General features: G+C 33.6%; 1 protein-coding gene across 7 annotated transcripts in view; it reads left to right on the top strand.

Moving 5' to 3' along the window:
- ATRNL1 (attractin like 1) overlaps nucleotides 1-20,307 on the top strand; it is a 529,120-nt gene that overhangs the window by 179,946 nt on the left and 328,867 nt on the right. For all 7 annotated transcript variants that reach the window (XM_027647923.1, XM_027647924.1, XM_027647920.1 and 4 more), the window contains 2 exons: nucleotides 1,560-1,769; nucleotides 6,174-6,311. In XM_027647923.1, the coding sequence (XP_027503724.1) occupies nucleotides 1,560-1,769; nucleotides 6,174-6,311 (348 nt within the window). The remainder of the gene's footprint in view (nucleotides 1-1,559; nucleotides 1,770-6,173; nucleotides 6,312-20,307) is intronic.

Here is a 20,307-nt window from a genome sequence, read left to right on the forward strand (position 1 = left end):
TTCTTGATATCTCCATGTATCTTTAGACTTTGGAGTATTTTTTCCTCTTATAGTTTCCACTACTTTTAAATTATTTCAATGGTTGCTGAAGTCAGAGAAGCTAGCTTTATTCTGCTCTCAATTTATTAAATTAGTAATAAATCATTCTGCTTAGTATATCCTTTATAGCATGGATTAAAGTATTCCCTTTGTGGACTAGAGTGGTGCATGTAGCTGAGAATATTAGTTGGATGTACTGGCTGCAGCTGAGCCAAATTACATGTTACACTCATGTAGAAGCCATTTGAGCATCCTTCAAAAAACCTCCATGAACCTTTAAACTACTTTCTTCTTTTTAAGAAGAAACTTAGATAATTTTGGCTTCCTGGCAGGATCTTTCTTACATTCATGTATGCTTTTAAAATTTAATTTTTGAATGCCTATAAACTTAATGTGAAAAGAGACAGGGACCCATAGTGATCAACGTTCAAATGATTCTGATATTAATTTAATTCAGTGTTAGAGCATTAATTAAAAAAATTAAGATGTAGCAGAAAAAGCTCAAAGAAGCTTGGTAATTTTAATGGTGTTTCTGAAGATACTAAAATGTTAATTTCTTATTAATAAGAAATGACAGTTGCTTCAGCATGGGAATTTTATTTGGTTCTGAACAGATTTAAAATATGAGGAAGACCAGTTAGTTCTTCTAAAGGAATAAAGTATAAAAGATCTAGAAGGAGATTTGAGTTTAAGCATGCAATTTAAAAAAGGAAACCTGATTAACTGATGAGAATCTTAAGATATAATTCAATTAAAGGGGATTGAGTTATGACTTGTAGCTTAAGATGTGTAGTATGCTAGCTTGTTCCAAAAGTTCTATATAAGGAGACTGAGTCATATTTGTAGATGAATACTCAGGTGAGATCCAGAGGTACTTTATATCCAAATAAATTTTTGGTTTGAGTTTGAATTATCCTGGTTTCATTTTTGTGTTTGTTTTTTTTTGTTTGTTTGTGTTTTGGTTTTGTTTGGGTTTGTTTTTGTTGTCGTTTTTGTTGGGGGTTTTGTTTGTTTGTTTGTTTTGTTTTTTTTTTTTGTTTGTTTGTTTTGGAATAATATTATCACTCTTATTTGGATTACTGACCTTGTATTGAATTCTAGAGTTTTCCTGTTAGAAGGGCTGTTTATGTCAGTAAAATTAGTAATATGTGCATTATGTATTAATAATAAGGAGAGGATATATATTTTTTGGTGAGATTTAATGAAGATGTGTAATATTATTTTTCTGCTTCATTATCTTTGTTTATTTGTAATCTTTATTGTTGCATTGTGGTGTAAAAACACCCACTGTGTATTTTGTGAGGAAGTAAAACTTTTAAAGAAAGCTGAGATATTCTTACTATTGTTACTGATTTATTTTTTTTTTTTAATTTGCACGAGGAAATACAGGTGCTAAATTGTTTCTTCATCAATTGTTGCAAAATGCTAGCATCTTACTAAAAGATACAAACAAAAACCCCCACCCAAACCCCCAAACAAACAAAACCCATTGCATTAATATTGTATTCCATGTAATAAAGCTCAAAACTGCTCTGGACTGAGGACCTGTGGACAGTGTTTGGAACAGCCTGGATGTGGATGGTGCAATGATCCCAGTAACACTGGTAAAGGACAATGTTTGGAAGGATCATCACGAGGTCCAATGAAACCTGTTGGTAATGAAATGGTGCTTGATGCTGGTCTTTGCCCAAAAGAGAAAAATTATGAGTGGTCTTTTATCCAGTGTCCAGGTAAGGTCTGCTTCCATTCTTTCTTATATATGAAATAAGAGACATTTCTCTCTTTAAGCACAGCAAAATAACATAGTTGTTTGAAGTAACACAAATAACATTTGCATGAGAGATTTCTTTTTCCAACATATTTTTTAAATTTATAGTTTGTTAGTCTCTGTCTATTGAACACAAATGTGCTTCCTGTCATGTAGGTTCACATGTGAAATGCGACACAAGTAGATTAATCAAAACTGCCATTTATTTGTAAATAAGTTTTCACCCACCTTATCCTTCCAATTTTTAAAATCCAACTATATGAATTTGCTTCAGCTCTTGCTTTCTTTTGGCTTCCATATCCATAAAAGAAGTTATCCATAGGCGACTGCTGATGGGCAGAAGCTTCCCTGCTCCTCTTGCCCAAGCACAACTGGCTGTGAGAACGGGGGGCTGTCAAATACCTGAGCTTCCAGTCACCCTTTGAGACACTTGGAGTAAAAGAACATATGCTTATGTAATCTTAAAGAAAATCTCTACATTTAAGCCATATCACTCTGACTACAGAATTTTGATTTTTATGTTAATTGGAAAAGTAAGGAAGACACTTGGTGCTTTAGGATGGTGGAAGCTGAGCTGGTGCAGCCTCCTGTGTGGAAATACTCCAACCTTGAAAGCAGCAGTGTAGTACTGCAGGCAAATGTAAAGCACACTGTGGAATTTAACAGTCCTCCAGTAGTAATTTACAATAAAAACTTTTTTTTTGTAATAAATAATGTACTTATGCTAAAGGGTTTTTTTCCCAGCAAATGTTCTACTGCTGATAATTTTGGAAACTGGAGCTTCTCAAGCATCAAAACTTTTATGGGTACATGAAACTGTGTTTGCTTTCCAGGCTGCTTTTTTTATCAGCATGTTCTCTGTGTGTGTATGCATATATATGTGTATGTTTGTAAATAGAGAGAGAGAGTAAGGGGTTTTTTTTTGAGTTTTAGAATAATGAAATGTAAAACCAAGTGAACACTGTCGAATGTTTTGAGTTAAAACAAAAAAATCCTTCAAATCATCTAATGCCATTTGCTGAACAAAGAAGCTTTATTTGGAAACAATTTCCATTCTATTGTATGAAAACTTCAATACTTAGTCTGTATGTTAAAATCCGTGTACATTGATAAGTGCACTGTTAGCCTTTCAGTGCAATGCACAGTTTCTACCACTAGTGAAATTATCAGGGTTAAATATGTCACTTGTCTAAACTCTTTGAGTTAGAAGATTTCATTACCGTGTTTAATGTTTTATTCTTCATGGATAAAATTATGTATTCATTGCATATCCTGGTCAAGAATTCACTGAAATTCCAAATGCTTAATTCCAGTATTCTCTAACTAGTGGGTCATTGCTTTAGCTTAGTTTTGTATGTCTTAATTTTTGTGTTATTTGAAGGATGATGAAAACAACCTTAATTGGAAACTTTAGTTTGCTGCAAGTGATAATATTATCTGGTCATATATGACAGTTCAGAATTCTTACATTTTGTTAAGTCAAAGAAAATGGAAGAGATTTTTAAATCAATTTCAAAAAATTATATGCACAATAAGAACCAATGCAATCCTCAACTGACATGACACACTATTGAAAAAATGACATTTTATAATTACTGATTTACCTAAAAATATGTATCTCATTGAGAAAAGTGAAAAATCAGAAGAATTGGACAGTTCAATAAATCTCAAAGTTGTTTCAGTGCGATCAAACTTAAGACATCAGTATTAAATAATTAAAATAGTTGTTAAAATAATGAGACCCTGTGATGATCATTTAGATAAGAATGAGGAGTTCAGTTTTAAAAAGTTATTTTTTCTTTAAATCCTTTTAATGTACATCACTGGCAGCAATAAATTCTCCTCACACAAAATTTGCTTTAGCTGAATCTTCAGTGAGGCTGCCCTGGAGAGAAGCAATTTTATGTTTAATTTGCTTTTGACCTCTGTGTTGCAATGGTTGGTGATGCTGACAATTGTTGGTAATTATAATTTTAAGAAAACACTAAAACTAGGAAAATATAGAAAAAGGATGTCTGCATTACAATCTTGATCTAATGTAAAGATACTTCATCTAGTTTTAAACTAACTAGTTAGAATCCATTCACACTGCTTTTCAGAGGAAAAATTTAGACTTTAAAGAAAATCTTGGGCTTGCATTCTACCTAAACTGCTCTTCTCAAGGGAGGAGATGTCAACAATGTTTTTCTTTTCATGTATGGTATTTGCAATTTTATTTATAATAATAGTTCAGTTAAAATAAGAATGTGATAAAATTCTATTCATATCAAAAGAAATACTATGACAGCTTCTTTGAGGACTATTGATTTCAAAGTGACCACTCACAAAAATAAGAGGACTATTGATTTCAAAGTGACTACTCACAAAAATAAATATTTTTTATACTACCTGCTGAATACTAATTTTAAAGATTTGAACAGACAGAAAAGAAGAATGAATTTAAAATATTCATCACCAACACAATTGCCCAGAGGCACTATAAAGAGGATGGATATGGACTACAAGGAAAACTAAATGCATGTATGAATGAACGTGAATGGTTTAGCCAACTATTCATCAGTGTGGCAGAATAATCTTCAAACTATAGGATATAAACTACTTATTTTCATCCAAACCACAAACTGTTCAATAGGCTTACACAGACTTAGTCTTTTTTTAACCTTGTTTCAAGTATGTCAAATGATTGTTGTGCTTAGAAAAAAAAATATGTTGGTATAATTCATTACAGACAATATTCTATGAAAATACCAATAAAAATGAAATTTTGCGTCAAGTGAAACTTTAATTCTATACCTTCTGTAGTATTTTTCCCTTCACCACATGAAACTAGTGAGTTTCAAACTAAATAAAGTATTTTTCCTACACTACAATACAGTCTTAATTAGGCAATCTTACTTTATTAGAACAATTATTTAAGGTACTCTAGTTTTACTTTTGGTCTTCTGGTCTGTATTTTTTTTTAACATTTCCTTTAAGTAATTTTATGTATAAGACATTTACACAAAACCCAAAATGGAGCTGCAAGTCATGGTACTTTTGTGTAGCTTTTCCTGAGAATGGCAACAAACTGCAGAAGGGGAACTCTCCTGGAGGAGAACACCACAAAGGTGTTTGAGAATTAAGTCAAAATAGCGAGAAAACTTAATAGTACAGAAACGTTTGATACTTGTTTGCAAGATTCTCTGAGCACAGTTACAAAAGAAGGAAGAGATTGTCAACTGGGGAGGTTTAATGGTTTATGAGCCAAACCTGGTAATGGCTGTAAATATATTAAGTTACTAAATTATAAAACTGATCTAAAAACTTTTAAATCATGCAGTGAGAATCTTTTTTTTTTTTTCTCCTAGCCAAGACACGAATCGCTGTGACATTTAGATTAAAAATCCAAATTTAAAAAAAATACGATGTTACTGAAATAACAGTCCTCTGCTGCGTCTTACACCCAGGTTTGCCATGGTCTGACATTTGACAAGCTGCTCTAATTGACAGTTTACTAATCTGCTGAGCACGATGAGCTCTGAGGTCCCACTTTATAGAGAGGTCATCCTTCAAAACCTGGCAGCTGGATCAATGATTCTGCCAGGATTCACGTTGTGATTTTGCTGCAATAGTGATCAGTGCTTTCTGAGTTTTCCCAAAACATGAATCTCTGGAGTGGAGCTATGGCGCAAGATCAGTGGTTTATAGTGCTGTTATTTTACAAAAAGCAATTTTATGCTTTCAAGGTCAGGTTTAAAAAAAACCAAACATATGTCAATAGAGTCCAGTTTTTTTCCTTTCACTGAAATCAACTGTAGTGAGGAGGGACTGGAGCTGTTTGATGTGGTCCTGATGTCGTTAAAATTGTTTTGTATGCTAAAGCGGGTCAGAACTGTTAAAAATAAGATGATATTTTGTTACTTTAGTTTGGAAGTTCTGTCTCCCCAGTAGATAAAAATTTGGCTTCAAGTTGTTCACGTTCTCCATCACAGTAGCCTTTCAAATGTTTAACAATGTGTTATAGGTATTGGGGTTTTCATGTAGTCTCAGTTTGTGACTTACTACCTCTTAAGAGATTTCTTAAGTGATTGGACAGCATTTTAAAGCTATAAGGACTGAATAGCAGGAAAAAAATGGCAAAAAACCGCTTTCTTACACACTTCAAATTCACATGTGACTAAAAAGTCAACTTTTGAGGTCTTTTGTGTGGATTGATGTTGCAATGCTATTTTAAAGAGGTTCTGTGTCAAAGTACAAACATATGCTGGTTGTTAGTCAGGACTAAACTACTCAGAATTACATTGTACTGCAATTTTGTAATCACATAGGTGTGATTTTGTTCCAAAGAACTATTTAGTAATGTAGCTTTTAAAATGTTATATTCTAGCTTGTCAGTGTAATGGCCACAGCACCTGCATCAACAGCAATGTCTGCGATCAATGTAAAAACCTCACAACAGGAAAACAGTGTGAGACGTGCATGCCAGGATATTATGGGGATCCCACAAATGGAGGACAGTGCACAGGTAAGTCCTCCTGGGAGGAAAGAGAAAAATACCAAAGTGACATTTCTGTTCAATGTTTACTTTATCCATTGCTGAACTGAAGGATTCTCCTTGAAGTGAAAGAGAGAATGAAGTCCAGTAACCCAGATAGGTTTTGTATATTGCTGTAGGGCTCCTTTTTTGCTTGCATAGATGGTTTTAAAGTTGACAGTGACTCCTTCCCATATAAATAAATTGTAGAAGTAGGAATATATTCAATATGAAAACTCACTAAGGTAGTTGACTTTGAATCTAGGAGGGTGCTAGAAAGTTTAGTCCCATTCTCCATTACTGATGTTTCTTTACAGAACCTTTGCTTCTTAAGGTGTATTTATTCATTTAAAGGGTTTGTTTGTTCCTCAGCACTCAGTAGGCAATGCATAAAGCTTCCCATCTGGTAAACTCAGGCACAATATGTAAAAATTGTGTTCAAGGGGATGGAAAGATTAATGTCTATCCCTATTGACAATTGAATGTTTTGCTGGTGCTTTATGATGCTTTAAATAATTCTTAATAGTTCTCTTTTTTTCCTGAAGTTGACAGAATGTTCTTTTGCTGTCTGTATCACCTTTATGGCAAAATGATGTATTCATACAGCTTTTATTCTTCAGGGATACATTAGCTATCAACTGAATAAGCATTCCATCACCTTTAGTGAAATATGCATGGTGCAATAATGACTAAAATCAATTTATAAAACCAGTAACATTATAAATTTTACAACTTGTTTTTTCAAACCTGGTCTGTAAGAGCGCATATTTTTATTGGTAGACATGATTTTAACAGGAGCTATTTTGACTAAAGAATGGTTTAAAAAATAAAAATGATAATTATTTTGAGGCTTTATCTGCATAGATATATTGTATTCTGTAGTATAGAGCCCATAATAAATATGTTTACATCTTCAGGATATTTTGAAAAATTGAGCCATTGTGAACTGTTAGATGTTCTTCAGTATCATGATTACTGTCATAGAGATGCCCAAATTGTGGGCCAGAGATTTCTGCAGGAAAAAATAGCAGTGATCCGTAGGTAAGTCACATCAGTGTTACTGGGATATAAGAGGAGTTTGTGAGTATAGTTGAGATTGGGCACTGTACAAACATAAAGGAAGAAAGTGATGTTTCTGGTTTGTTTTTTTTTTCCTCCTTCAATCTGGTAATGCTTTTGGTAAGACAGAAAAAAATTCTACATGGTTGCAAATTAAAATAGAAGCTTATGGAAAAAAATATAAGTGAAAGAAAGGACAATCCAACTAGAAGCTGAGCTTACGTGTGACTGAAATAAAGAGAAAATAAGACAGGAAATTCTATGAAATAGCCAATCAAAGGACAAAAAAATCATGAAGCCAGTCATCCTTGTTCCACCTTGTGTCACTTTGCTGCTGCCAACTGAGTTTCTGGCTGGACCTTACTAACTTTTCTTTTATACTAAGACTAAGCCTTCTGTATGAGGTCTGCCTGAGCATATGGTGCATTTTTATCTCTGAGCTCCTGAGTAATTTCTGTGCGGATCCATATTGAAAACTTTTTAAAGGAATGACAAGATAATGAGTATAACTCTTAAAGTACATCTCTAATACTGTAATATTCTTCATATATCAAGTTGCTATAGTTACAAGGGCATAACTTGGTTATGAATTGGAGAGCAGTCAAAGCTGGGAAAAGAGGTTGTACTTGATCTCCACAATGGAGAGGTAAAGTGGTGTACATTGGGAGAAAAACTAAGAATTACTTTCCTAACATTCTTATGACATAGAATATTCTTTTCAGAGTGTCCTGACAAAAGTAGTTATGTATTCAGTGAGCATATTATGTTTTCTGCTGTCATGATATATGTACTTATATGTAAAATATGACCTCCAACTTCTTTCGACTGTCAGTGATGCAGATTAAATGATTTGCAAGAAAACCTTCCTTTTCTTTTATAGGCTGGATTAGCCTGTGTTGTTCCTTATATCCCTGATGATCTTGAAAGGAAGGAGAAGGAGATGTATAGCAAGTCTTGCAGTCCTTGGAAAACTTTTTTTTCCCCTCTTAACTATGTTAATAGTTTTCTAAATCCTTTCTGGTTATACTTCTAGGAGGTCATTCAAAAAGCTGTGAAAGAAACTGGCTCTCCACTTCTGAGTGACCAATTCTGTTCTGACCTTTGTCCAGGGATGGAAAAATTCTGTACTAATATAATTTATTTTTTTCCTACTTTGGTAATAATGATGGCTTTATAACTGTCATCAAATAACTGATACGTTCATAGTGGTATTGCATCGTGTTATGCTATCGAATTACTATGGAATGAGTAACAGTTGTTATAGGAGAAAGATATAATTCATGTTTCAAAAGGTTTTGAATAGTTGTGATTAAAGAATGGACAAAAAAATTGACTTTTCTGTATTTTCACTCACTATAATTGCTGACATTTCAATAGCTTTGAAACAGATCTAAGGACTTGCTTTGCATCCTGATATGATGCAGGCTTAATAAATGTGACAAACCTCAAAGAAGGAAAAAGAAAAGATGGAGGCATAATAACAGGCTTCAAATGCATGAAGGGAAGCTGAAAAGGGAGAATAATGATAAAATGCCTTCCCCCCCCCCCCCCCCCCCTTTGGTTGAGGAGGAAGTAATGGTGTTAGACTGCAACAAGAAAGATTAAGGTAGAATACAAGCAAAATTTTCTACTGGCTAAACTGTAAAATAGATTGCCTAAAGATGTTAAGAAATCTGCATTATCACACTATACTTTTCAAATTTTCAAACATCTCTAGCTTTGGAAATGGGCAGTGATGTAACTGATTCCACGTGTCTTTCTCCAGTCCTAATTTTCAATAGAGTTTTGGGAGTCTGAGATCTAGAAAGCAGGGATTTACTGGGTGAAGATAAAGTATTCCAATTATATAAGAAAATGATCTATATGTAGCCAAATGGCTATGGATATTTACCATACTATTAGTCCTGAATGTTACCAAGATGTTACTAAGTTTCATACTACTTATTTTAAAATCTGTAGCATTTTTGTTGTTGTGGAGTTAAAAAGCTTTCCATCTAATGCAGGTTTACTCTGTAACTGGCACTCTGGTTTATTTTTGTGTCGGAAGGGTGTATGTTGGTTGCAGATGGGCAATAATTTGACAATGATCACATTTTTAATAAATAATTATTATTCTTTTTCTTCTTAAAATAACCATTCCTAATACCAATTACTCATTTAAATTCTGTTAGCTGAAGTCTCTTTTCAATACAGAGAATGAGAGTTAGAGTTTGTATTCTGGGTGTAAAAATGAACTTTATATTCAGTAGGCCTAAGATGTGCCTTGCAGTAAAGATGTATGTGCTCCTTCAGTTCTTTGACATTTCATTGTACTAATATATAGTTTGAATTATTTTATATTTGATTCATTGCTGTATTCTATACAAAAATCAGTAATAAATTACAGAATTGTTTTAGGAAGTTAAAGGAAGTTCTGTGACTATAATTTATTACAGTTTTCTGTTCTTACACTTATTAAAAATGGTTTCAAGTAGTCTGTGGTTTCAAATAGGTAGCCATAATAGAAAATGAATTTAATTTCTTACCTTAAATTATGAAATAATTTTAGTTGTTCAAGATACCTTGCATTTCTTCTTGGAAATAAATGATAGTGCACAATCATTTGTGGAAGTCCAGACCCTGTACACATGCTTAAGATTTGTAATCTAAGACCACTGTATGGCAAAGAAAAGTGTGAAGTGATAGTACCACACAAAGTTAAAGCATCCTTTTTAGGAGTTATCTCAGTGTGCAAGAAAATAAGAGGAGAAGGCAGAGGTGAGTTCTGAACATGAGGGAGTGCTCTAGCAAGAGGCAGGTTTGGGGTTCCAGACCAATCAAACCCATGAGCAGCCCTTGAAGTTTTAAATATAGTGCTACCAGTCTGTGACAGAAATATTTAAGGACTCAAATCCTCTAGTGAGCAGAATAAGGCACATTCATACTCTGATGTGGTGTAGCTTAGACAAGAGATGCGCAGCTCAGCCTTGTGTGTTTCTGAGCAGGAGAAGCTGTTAAGATATGGGACACCTGGGAAGCCTTTTAACTTCAAGTGTTGAAGACTTTGAAGATAGATATTCCAAATCACTTTAATTTTTTTCTAAATTTTGGTTGAGTCCCATTTGAGGTACAACTTGGAAGGCATGAATATCAAAATCAGTAATAGAAAATTAATCATTAAATATTAATTTATTTTGGAAACAAACCAGCTTTGACTGTAGATGGGAGCAGGTCCTGGCTTGCTGTCCTGGTGGCTTCTCTTAGTGTTTTGTTTTCTTCAGGGTCATATTCTGTTATGTACTCCATGTCCAGGAAATACACAATTTTTTAATAGAAATTCTATAGAAATTCTAATAGAAAAAGTAGAGTTATATATGTACTACAGACTGCAGCATAGAACACCAGGATAAAACAGTTATGGGAAGTTTGCTTGGAAAAATTTTGTGTCATTTTAGTAACATTTTTTAGCATTGATTTCAAACTTATTAATCATCTGCTATTTGTCAGTGTTAAAAAAAATCGCTCTAGCTGCTTATCATCTTGTCATTTTCTTTATGCATGGTATTTTCAAAAAAAATATTCTTAAAATTTATGAGATACCAGGAAAAAATTCTTTGCAGTAACTTTTGATACACACAAGGAATGTATAATACATTTAATAATCATATAGCATAAACATTTTGCTGTATTGCCATTTTTTTTCATAAAATGATAACATCCCAAACAGTGTTCAGTTTTCTCATAATTGTACTGCCGGTACTGTTGCTTTTGCAGTAGGAGGAAAACTGTGAGTACCAGCACAGCAGGAACACTGTGTTTTAACTTGCACTGCTTGTTCTCTGAGCAGCCTTAAAAGGCTCAGTGTCTAAGACACTGATGACCATCCTGTAAAAGCCTCTGACCAGACAGCCTGTTGGGGTGGAGTTTCTTTAAGCGTCTGCAGAGTTTCTATTGCCTCAATAGATCTGTTGCCCTCTCTGCTATCTCACATTGGACATTTCTAATGCTTCCTGCCCCAAATTTGTTTTTTAATGATCTTGTTTGAAAATGTGAAGTTAATTTTTTACTGGAAATATAAAAATTTTTTTACCAGAACTTGAAATTATTGTTAAAAGTGAACATGTTACCAGTGAGTATAAACTGTGTGCATCAGCCAGTAACACGCACAGCAGCCAGGTGAGAGGTCTGGGGGACTTTTTTGTTCCTCTAGTACATAGAGAGTAGGACAGAATAAATTTGAGCTGTTTTTCTTTTAAAGCATCTGTCTCTGTAAGAGCATGTCTTTTGTAGTGTCATTGTGTAACTTGGTACTTTTCACCTTTATTTTTATACATATGTATACATACATCTACACACACTGCTCTTTGAATGTCTTCCACATAAACTTTGACATCTATGCATTAGCCATCCAACTTACTTGTGCCTCAAGAGATTAAAAAGAAGTCAGATGGGTATATTTGTGATTTTTGTGTTACTTAGAAGAATAAAAAATAATACTTACTAATGACTTGTTGATACCTAAGTTATATTTAAAGTAACAGGAGGGTAGTCCATGGTGTTCAAACCTTGCTACTTAGAAAATGTGATTATTCTGCTGAGTAACTGACAGCTGAGATGTGAGGGTTTAAAAGAAGAGGCCAAGGATGGCACAAGTCATTACTTCTTTTGTCTACAAAAGAGAGACATGAGAAAGATGTTAAACTCATCATGGCAGCAAATTGAAAATGGTCTCCTTGGATTTTAGGTTCTGTCTAGCTTTGAAAGATGCCTAATTGGTAGCTTACAGCTTGTTTTCTCTGGCATTATTTCTGTCTACCCATTCAGCTGTAGCAACCTTTATAGCATTTTTTTTTTTTTTGTCATGATACTCCATGGAGGAGCTGATACTGATTTCCTTACTTTCCTGTCTCTCCAAAACAAATACTGTTCAAAGAGGACAAGAGGAAATGGCCTCAAATTGCACCAGGGGAGGTTTAGATTGGATATTGGGAAAATTATTTTTCATTGAAAGACTTGTCAAGCACTGGAACAGGCTGCCTAGGGAAGTGGTGGAGTCACCATCTCTGTAGGTGTCCACAAACCATGTGGATATGGCACTTGAGGATACAGATTAATGATGATCGTGGTGGTGGTGTTGGGTTGATGACTGAACTTGATGATCTTAAAGGTCTTTTCCAACCTTGATGATTGTATTATTCTATGAAAGATTTTAAAACTATAGCTAGTTTAACTACTGTACTCATTTCTTTATTTGCATTAACATTTTCTGCTTCTACAGAAAGTGGTGATGCATGTCCAGAAGCATGTTTTTCTAGCCTGTAGTAATAGTTAGTTTTAATAGCACAAAAGCAACTGTTCCCATCTATTAATCTTCAGTGAGCAATGACCTGATGCTTTGTTCATATCACTTATTATTTAGAAACAAAAGACGGATGTTCACAATCCAAATTGATATAACATAATGCATTTCTATATAATATGATTATATGAAGAAAACAGAAAAATAGAATATCTAAATTTTGTCTCTCAAGCAATTAATCTTACCTCCTACTGAGGCTGGCAGCCATATAAAATTACTCACTGAAGTCAGGTAAATTAAAAATAAGCTGGATTACCACATTTATTTTTTTATTAAATAGTGTATGGAAAATAAAAAAACACTTAGAGAACTTAAACCCCCACAATTTTCTGCCTTTTTTGAAAGGATTCCTCTCTTGTAAATTTTTAAAAATGGGGAACGATGTATTCAGCTGCATGAATCTGCTGCTACTAGAAGTCTTTAGCACAAGCAGGATGCTATGAGATAGAAAGTTCTGATGGGGATCACCTCCATTACTCAGAAGGCAATTTCCACCCCTATTTGCAGTGATATTTTCCTCTTCAAGATGTTTGTTCCAGTACATTTAATCCGGATTCCACCTGTGCCAGAATGCTTTTCTCCTGTGTTCACCATAGGGTTCAGCACCCTCACTGCTGTGAAACTAATGAAAAGGTCAATAACCAAGCTCTATCACTATGTAGAGTTTTGTTGATTAGTTTTTAACAGAAAGTATTAGAGTGGTATTCAGTGATTAACTTGATATCAGAATAGAGGTAAGTGGAGAAATTCTGCTAAGGTTGTAGACAGCAGCAAATTTGGTCTTTTATCTTCTACAATGCGTTTCTGCTTCAAAAAGGTTTCTGGTCCAAAATCCTATATTGTTGGGCAATGAGTCCTACGTAAGGTAGGAGTAAGAATAAGGACAAAAAGCTTTTAATGTCATCTGCCAGAAAAACTTAACAGAAATGTGGGAACACAATATCCTCAACTGCAAGTATAAGCAGCATTTTCTTCTGCATCTTTCTAAAATAGAATTAGGAATGAGCATGGATTGATGGGAGTTTTGACTCTCTTAGAGAATGAAATGGCAGCTTGGGATACAGAGTTTTTATATAGTTTTTCTGTTTAGCTGTTTTAAGGTCTGGCATGTAGAGAATTGCATTTATGGAATTCACCAATGCAGGATCATACATTTGTCATTCCAGTATTAGATGTCTAAAATTTAGGGGAAATTTTATGTTAGGTTAAATATTGTGTTCTGGAAACCCTCTTTTCACAGTGACTAAGTCTATGTAGTTAACAAGTCAAAAGCATCTCTTAGTCCCAGCATTTGGTGGTTATTCACAGAACAAAAAGGTTGTTTAGTGGATTGGAGGCCTATGGCACAAACCACAGGGGTCTGTGTGAATACAGACATTTTATATAAAAATAGCTGAACGTTTATGATAGGTGAAAAAAAAAAGTATGGTATTCTTTGTACTGTCTTCAGGTACTATAATATGGAACTGAATTAAGAAAAAAAAATCCACTTCTACTGTTTGCTTGTATCTTGGTTTCTAAGAAACAGTGGGTCACAAGTTCATAGCAAAACTGTGATAAGAAGCTGTAATTTAAGATTATTCAGACAAAGAAAAGGTCTCATGTACTAAATTCCAAAAGAAAATGTGATTCTGTTTATGCTATACAAAGTGAACAAAGGTTTACTTTTTTGAATGAGGAGACTGTCAAGAAATCCCATTTTGCAGTGGTAATGGTGTTTTGTTTTCTTTAATTTTTTTCTTTTAAGTATTGAATACAGATGACACAATTTTTTTTTTTTTTAAAAATACCTTATTATAGAATCAAAACACTTACTGTTAACTAAAATGCTGGAATTTTGTTTTAGTAGTAGATAAAGGGCTTCTGAGTACATATGAAATATAAAGGGAGATCATAGCACAGTAAGCTATTCAAGAAAAGCTTCCTACTGCTTTTTCAAGAGATTGTTAGAATACTCAGAATAAACACTCTTTTAAGAAGACTTTTTCCCCCAAAAGTGATTTGCAAATTTATTTTCCTTTGTTTAATGAACGCTGTTTATTGAATGGTGTTCAAAATAGTCTGACCACTGAGTAAATAAAATTTACCTGTACTTGGGCTTAGTTATGAACTTAGGTTAAGTTCACTCGAAATAGAATATATTTGAAATAAGTCCTGTGCTACTAAACCAGAAGTGGATTGCCACAGGAAAAACTTAATTGAGGAACTTGGCAAAAACCATATTTAAAAACATATTTAAAAATTACTGTTCCAGTTATTTTTTGACTGCCAAGCAAGATGTGCTTCTCAACATGCTGTTAATTGTTGTGCATACATATAATTTTCTTTTTGCTTTTATGTAGATTAGACCTGTATTACAAAGTATGATTTCTAGAACAAGTAACTGAAGATTAAAACAAAAACCTTGAACTAAAATTAGGAACCTTTTTATAGATATATTTGTATTCCATAACCTGCTTATACTCAGAATAATCTTAGGTGAAGGACTTAGAGTTACACTTCAAGGAAAGTGTCAAGTGTCAGTAGACATTTAGATATCTATAATTTTATGAGAGAAAAAAAAAGAAGAAACTGTTTAATGTAACATGATTAACCTCCAAAGAGAGATTATTTGGGTGGCTGTGGGATTTCATAAGGTTTTGACAGGATATCTGTTCAGCATATTTAACATTTGTGATGTTTTTTCCTTGACTGCATAGAGAAGACTTTTATAGTAAGTTAAGTTCTATCCAATCTTAAAATTTCTGACCATTAAAACTCTTTTTATTATCCTTAGCAGTGATTAAAATAAGTTAGTCAAATTGTCTTTTTTATAAGAGATATTTTTTTCTTGCCTAACAAAATTTTCTTTCCATCCTGCATGACCACTGTGTAGTCAAATCTGTAGTAATCAGTTTTATTAACTGTAGTTTTGTTCCCTAAGCCTCATGGTTACATTATGTTGCTTTGCCTAAGTGTAACTTCACTATCCAGCAAAATTAATCCTAATTTGCTCAAGTGGAGTGAAAGCAAAGTAGCTTTTTTAAAATGAAAAATAAAAAGGCAAGGCTTTCTCTGAGGTTTTACAAATGTACAAAGAATTCTGCATATTTAATAAACTTAATCTAAACTCTTCTTTAGATCCACTATGCAACAAAAATATCTGAACTAGTATAAAGAATAGGCACAACTTGTGGTATCGTAATCTCTTTAAATAGCAGGCATTTTGTGCTTATTCAGCATCTTTTCCTGAGAACTTAGAATTCAGGCATCATTTAATTGATCACCTTATTACTTTTACAGATATTGAAGAGAGACAGCAGTTTGATTTATACTATATTCCTTTATCTCTGTGCTTATTTTATCTATTTGCAAGGATTAATGACAATTCTGTTGCTTTCACTGATGTTGGTGATCAAGTCCTCCTGTGTGCTCCTGTGTAACATGGTTTTTGACAATGATGAAGGAGTTGCTCTGCATTCTTATTTTTGTGAGGTTTTTTCACATTCACATGCTATAAATTTATTTTATGGGGTAAGGAATATTTATAAAATTTATTTCTGATGTGCTGTCTGAACTTTATATCAGTATGTACACCTTCCTGATGAAATGTGTAAAACCATTGGTTTCCAAAAGATGTTCCTAGAGAAGATAGGCACAGCATGATTAAGGAACTTTCAACTGTCCAGAAATATACTGATTTTGTCAGGCCCTTATAAACAAACCTATTTCACCTTGTATTGAAAGATGTGCCAAGAGTTTGTGTAGCTCCTGTGTCTAGCTCAGAAGACACTAATCTGCAACTGAGGGCAGGCAGGTGTAAGTCGGAGATGACATTTTCTTAAATCAGTGTTACTTGATCCTCAGATAAGCATTTGACTACAGCCAGTCTTCTTGTCCCAAATGCAAAAGAAAAAGTAGGCATTTTGTTTGTTTGTAATTTCTCCCCTTTTAGATGTATTTTGCATTGAAATGGTCATCCCTTTTCCTAAAGAGGTCTTGGAAAAACCCCCTTCTGGCTGTTGAGAAAATAGATTTTGAGGCATCATGGAATACATTTCTCAATTGACTGAAGATTCTCAAAAAAACTTGTAATGGCGTTTCTTTTTGATTGCAGTTGATTCTGTCTTCATTTTCTGAGTGCTAAATGCAATACATTACAATGCCAGACCACGTTAGTTATTTAAGGGGAAAAAAAGCTTGGCTTGCAGTTGAATACATTAAAAAATCAGTCCCATTTTGTACCTCCTAATGGCTAAGAGAGGGAAATGATTTGATGACTTCTTTACGTGTTGTGGCTTTTTTGTCTGATAAATTGGGGAAATCATTTCTTTTCTTTGGGCTTTTACTCTGAATGACCAAATAGACACAAATAGTTGCAATCACCAGTTGTTGACTTCAGATGTTTTTCACCTTAGATTGGAATGGTTTTTTTACATTTGAAGCTGCTATGAATAACTTCTGAACGGTTTTAAATTGTTTTGCTTTCCATACTGCCTTATAATAATTTTTTGTTATAATTTAGCAAGTAATATGTTCTCCTTGGGGGGGGGGGGGGGGGGGGGGGGGAAGGGGAAATAGCATCCTTTTGATGAAAGGAGGTTTTTTGGCCAAATTTCCAAGATAGTCAGTAGAGAAACTGCTGTCTTTCTCAAGAAAAATTTAAAAATACACAGTTTAATTGAAAAAAAAAAGTACTAAGCCTTTTAGTGTCTAAAAAAATCTTAAACACTTCTCAGTTTGGATATGCAAAGATAAAGGCATCCAATATCGTCATTTTGTATTTTACTTTAAAAATAGCTAAACATCAAAACCCACTCTTTTAGTTTTTTACTAAACCTAATAAAAGATTTAGTCTGTCATATCTGAAATTACTTATTTTTTTAATTAATTCTAATTTTATCTTATGTTTTCATGTGAGAAATCTCTTCATCTGAGAAAACTAAGAGTAATTTAAGTAATAATACTTTACATCTTGTACGCTTGTGAAAGAAAGATCTCTTTAAATGCTTAGATGCTTAAAGAACTATCCTATACATCTGATAGAGAGTTCGGGTTTTGAGCTGGACTCTCAAAATCTGCAGCTTTACCCACTGTAAAATTTGTAGACTATTTATTTCTTAGTAATGTATTATAGTTAGAAATGAAAAGAATAGATGAAATGAATGAAAAGGAAACTGATAAGTATGACACGTCATCTTCTCTCCAAATTAACTGCTCCTATTAATGTTTTTTACTGGAATTTTTTAATTTAGTTAGTATAAAAGTTTCAGCTTTTCACACAGATTACATGGAGAAAATGAAACTGGTGCTACTGTATTTCATGAGTTTACATGGAAATACTTTGGTTCAGCATGTTTTTTTGGCAGAAAATACTCTCCACTATGCACATTATTCCTGAATGATTCCAAAAGCAGGCTATAAAAATTCTGTACTATGGTTCAGTATTGGCATGAAAGATTCAGGCACAGCAAGACTCTTGTTAATTGTTTAAGATTCTACTCAGTTCCTAATGAGAAAAAATATCCTGTCTTTCAGTGTTGATCTTCTGTGTTGCATTTTCATTATCTACTTGTATAAAACAGAATTATGGTTTTCCAAGCTGTCTCTATGCTGTTAGTTTCTGATGATTAAAGACAGCTTTAGTATGATTGTTTGAGAGGTATTTATTACAAATAAACAAAAAAAAAATCAGTTCACTTTTCCGGATGAATGCTTTAAACAGAAGGAATAATGAAATACAAGCACTGTAGAGCTGTTCTACCATGGTAAAAATGGCTAAAGAACAAATACAAACCTTTAAATTGTGAAGATTGCCATAGGATTTGTGTTGGTGTAGCCAAACTAAATTTTGTTTTCTGCATCAGAAAATCAACCTGTTTACTGTTTCCCAGATTTATTTTTTTTGGGGGGTGGGGTGGGGTGGTGATTATTAGGATAAATGTCCTACTGCTGACATGTATGTGTCAATCCAGAAGGCTAAGGAAATGACACTTGGGATTTCCAGGTTGTTTGACACGGTGTTGCTTTTCAGGAAAAAGTAACTGTCTAATTAGCAATCACCTGATTTTAGACTTAGTTCACGGTTGAGTGAAAATGTCTGTGTTTTTCTATGACTATAAATTCCAGAAAAAAAGATAAAATCACATTTAGGCTTGGGTGAATTGCTTTTTTTGAATGGGAAGTGGCTGAGAAGAGCATTTCTGTAATCACCAGGTTAAGCCTCTAAAATGCCAAGGAAGAGCTGAGGGCAAGCTGTGGTCTGGGACAACTGCTCAATAAATTTTGATGTGAGAAGTGTCTAATTTTGCAGAAATGTCTACCAGGGTGATTTGGCATACCTGTCTTTTCCAGAACAAATTTATATCCAGTGCTGGTCTGGTAAAATGCTTATCTAATTTTTATGAATAATGGGAATAGCTGATCTTGCTTTAAATGGTACATATGTAATAGAGGCTTATATATGCAATTTAGGTGGTTGGTGGTTGATTCCTGCATATTTTGCCTATGCAAATTCCATATCTTGGTGACATAAATCCTGAAAGTATGTCTTTTCTGTTCATCTTTTTTGTATGTCTCACAGTCGCTAGTATTGTGTTAATACACATGGTTTTTTCTTTTCTGTGCTATTATGGTACTATAAAAAATAAATTGGTTTGGGGACCAAAGGAAGATAAATTGCAAGATAAACTAAGAGGGATGAAAATAAAATCACTGATACATATATGTGGAAATTGGTCCAATGAGACTGATTTATTATGAAGGTTAATTGTGTTACTATACAATGACAGTTCCATTTTTGCATGTCCTTTCTAATAGCATTTTTTTCCTTTTTTTTTTTTTTGTACTTTTATTTTTATTGCTCATGGCTTCACAGAAGTTCTTTAGCTTAATTTTAATGCTAGTCAATTAGTGATATTGCAAAAGTGTTATTGGGCACATCTGTCTGCTTTTACATTGCCTGTCTCAAAGGTTGAATGTGTGTATTTCCTATAAAAGTAATTGTTGAATGCTCAAAGTGTATCAGGGGCTTCTAGCTAAATACACATTTCTAGAAAATTAAGTGACTAGACAGTTTTGCAATAATACTAATGTAGAAAATAGTCTCTGTAGGGCAGTTCTCATATGAGTAGACTAATGGATAATATAGGTGAACATTTACAGTGAAATTGAGCACTAAAGTGTTGGATTTAATATAAGTTTATACTTGGTATTTCTTACTTAGCCTAGTTGCATGAGCAAGACTATATCTCCTTTTTTTTTGACGGAACTTATGCCTTGTATGTTACCAAAATTAACAAAGTAGTACACCTCAGTATTTAATGCCATTGTTACAGCTTCCTTTTAAAAACATCAGCAAGGTGTCTTAAAGTAATTATCTATGTGCAGCTACTGGTCTAGCAATCTTTCATGTAAGCAAATGTATCCAAGTATCATTTGTAGTGAGATCTATTTGAGAGAAAAATTGTTCTTGCAGCTTTGTGTTGGAGATGGGGGCTAAGCGATAAGTATTTTTAAATTCAATTGTTTAAAATGCATGCTTCATGGAAATAGTGGTGGGTATTCTTTTGTTGTCAGCATCAGCAAGAACATTCATATGCTGAGCTAGCA

The sequence above is a fragment of the Corapipo altera genome, unplaced genomic scaffold, assembly GCF_003945725.1.
Source record: "Corapipo altera isolate COAL_440 unplaced genomic scaffold, ASM394572v1 56, whole genome shotgun sequence".
In the NCBI taxonomy this organism is placed as follows: Eukaryota; Metazoa; Chordata; class Aves; order Passeriformes; family Pipridae; genus Corapipo; species Corapipo altera.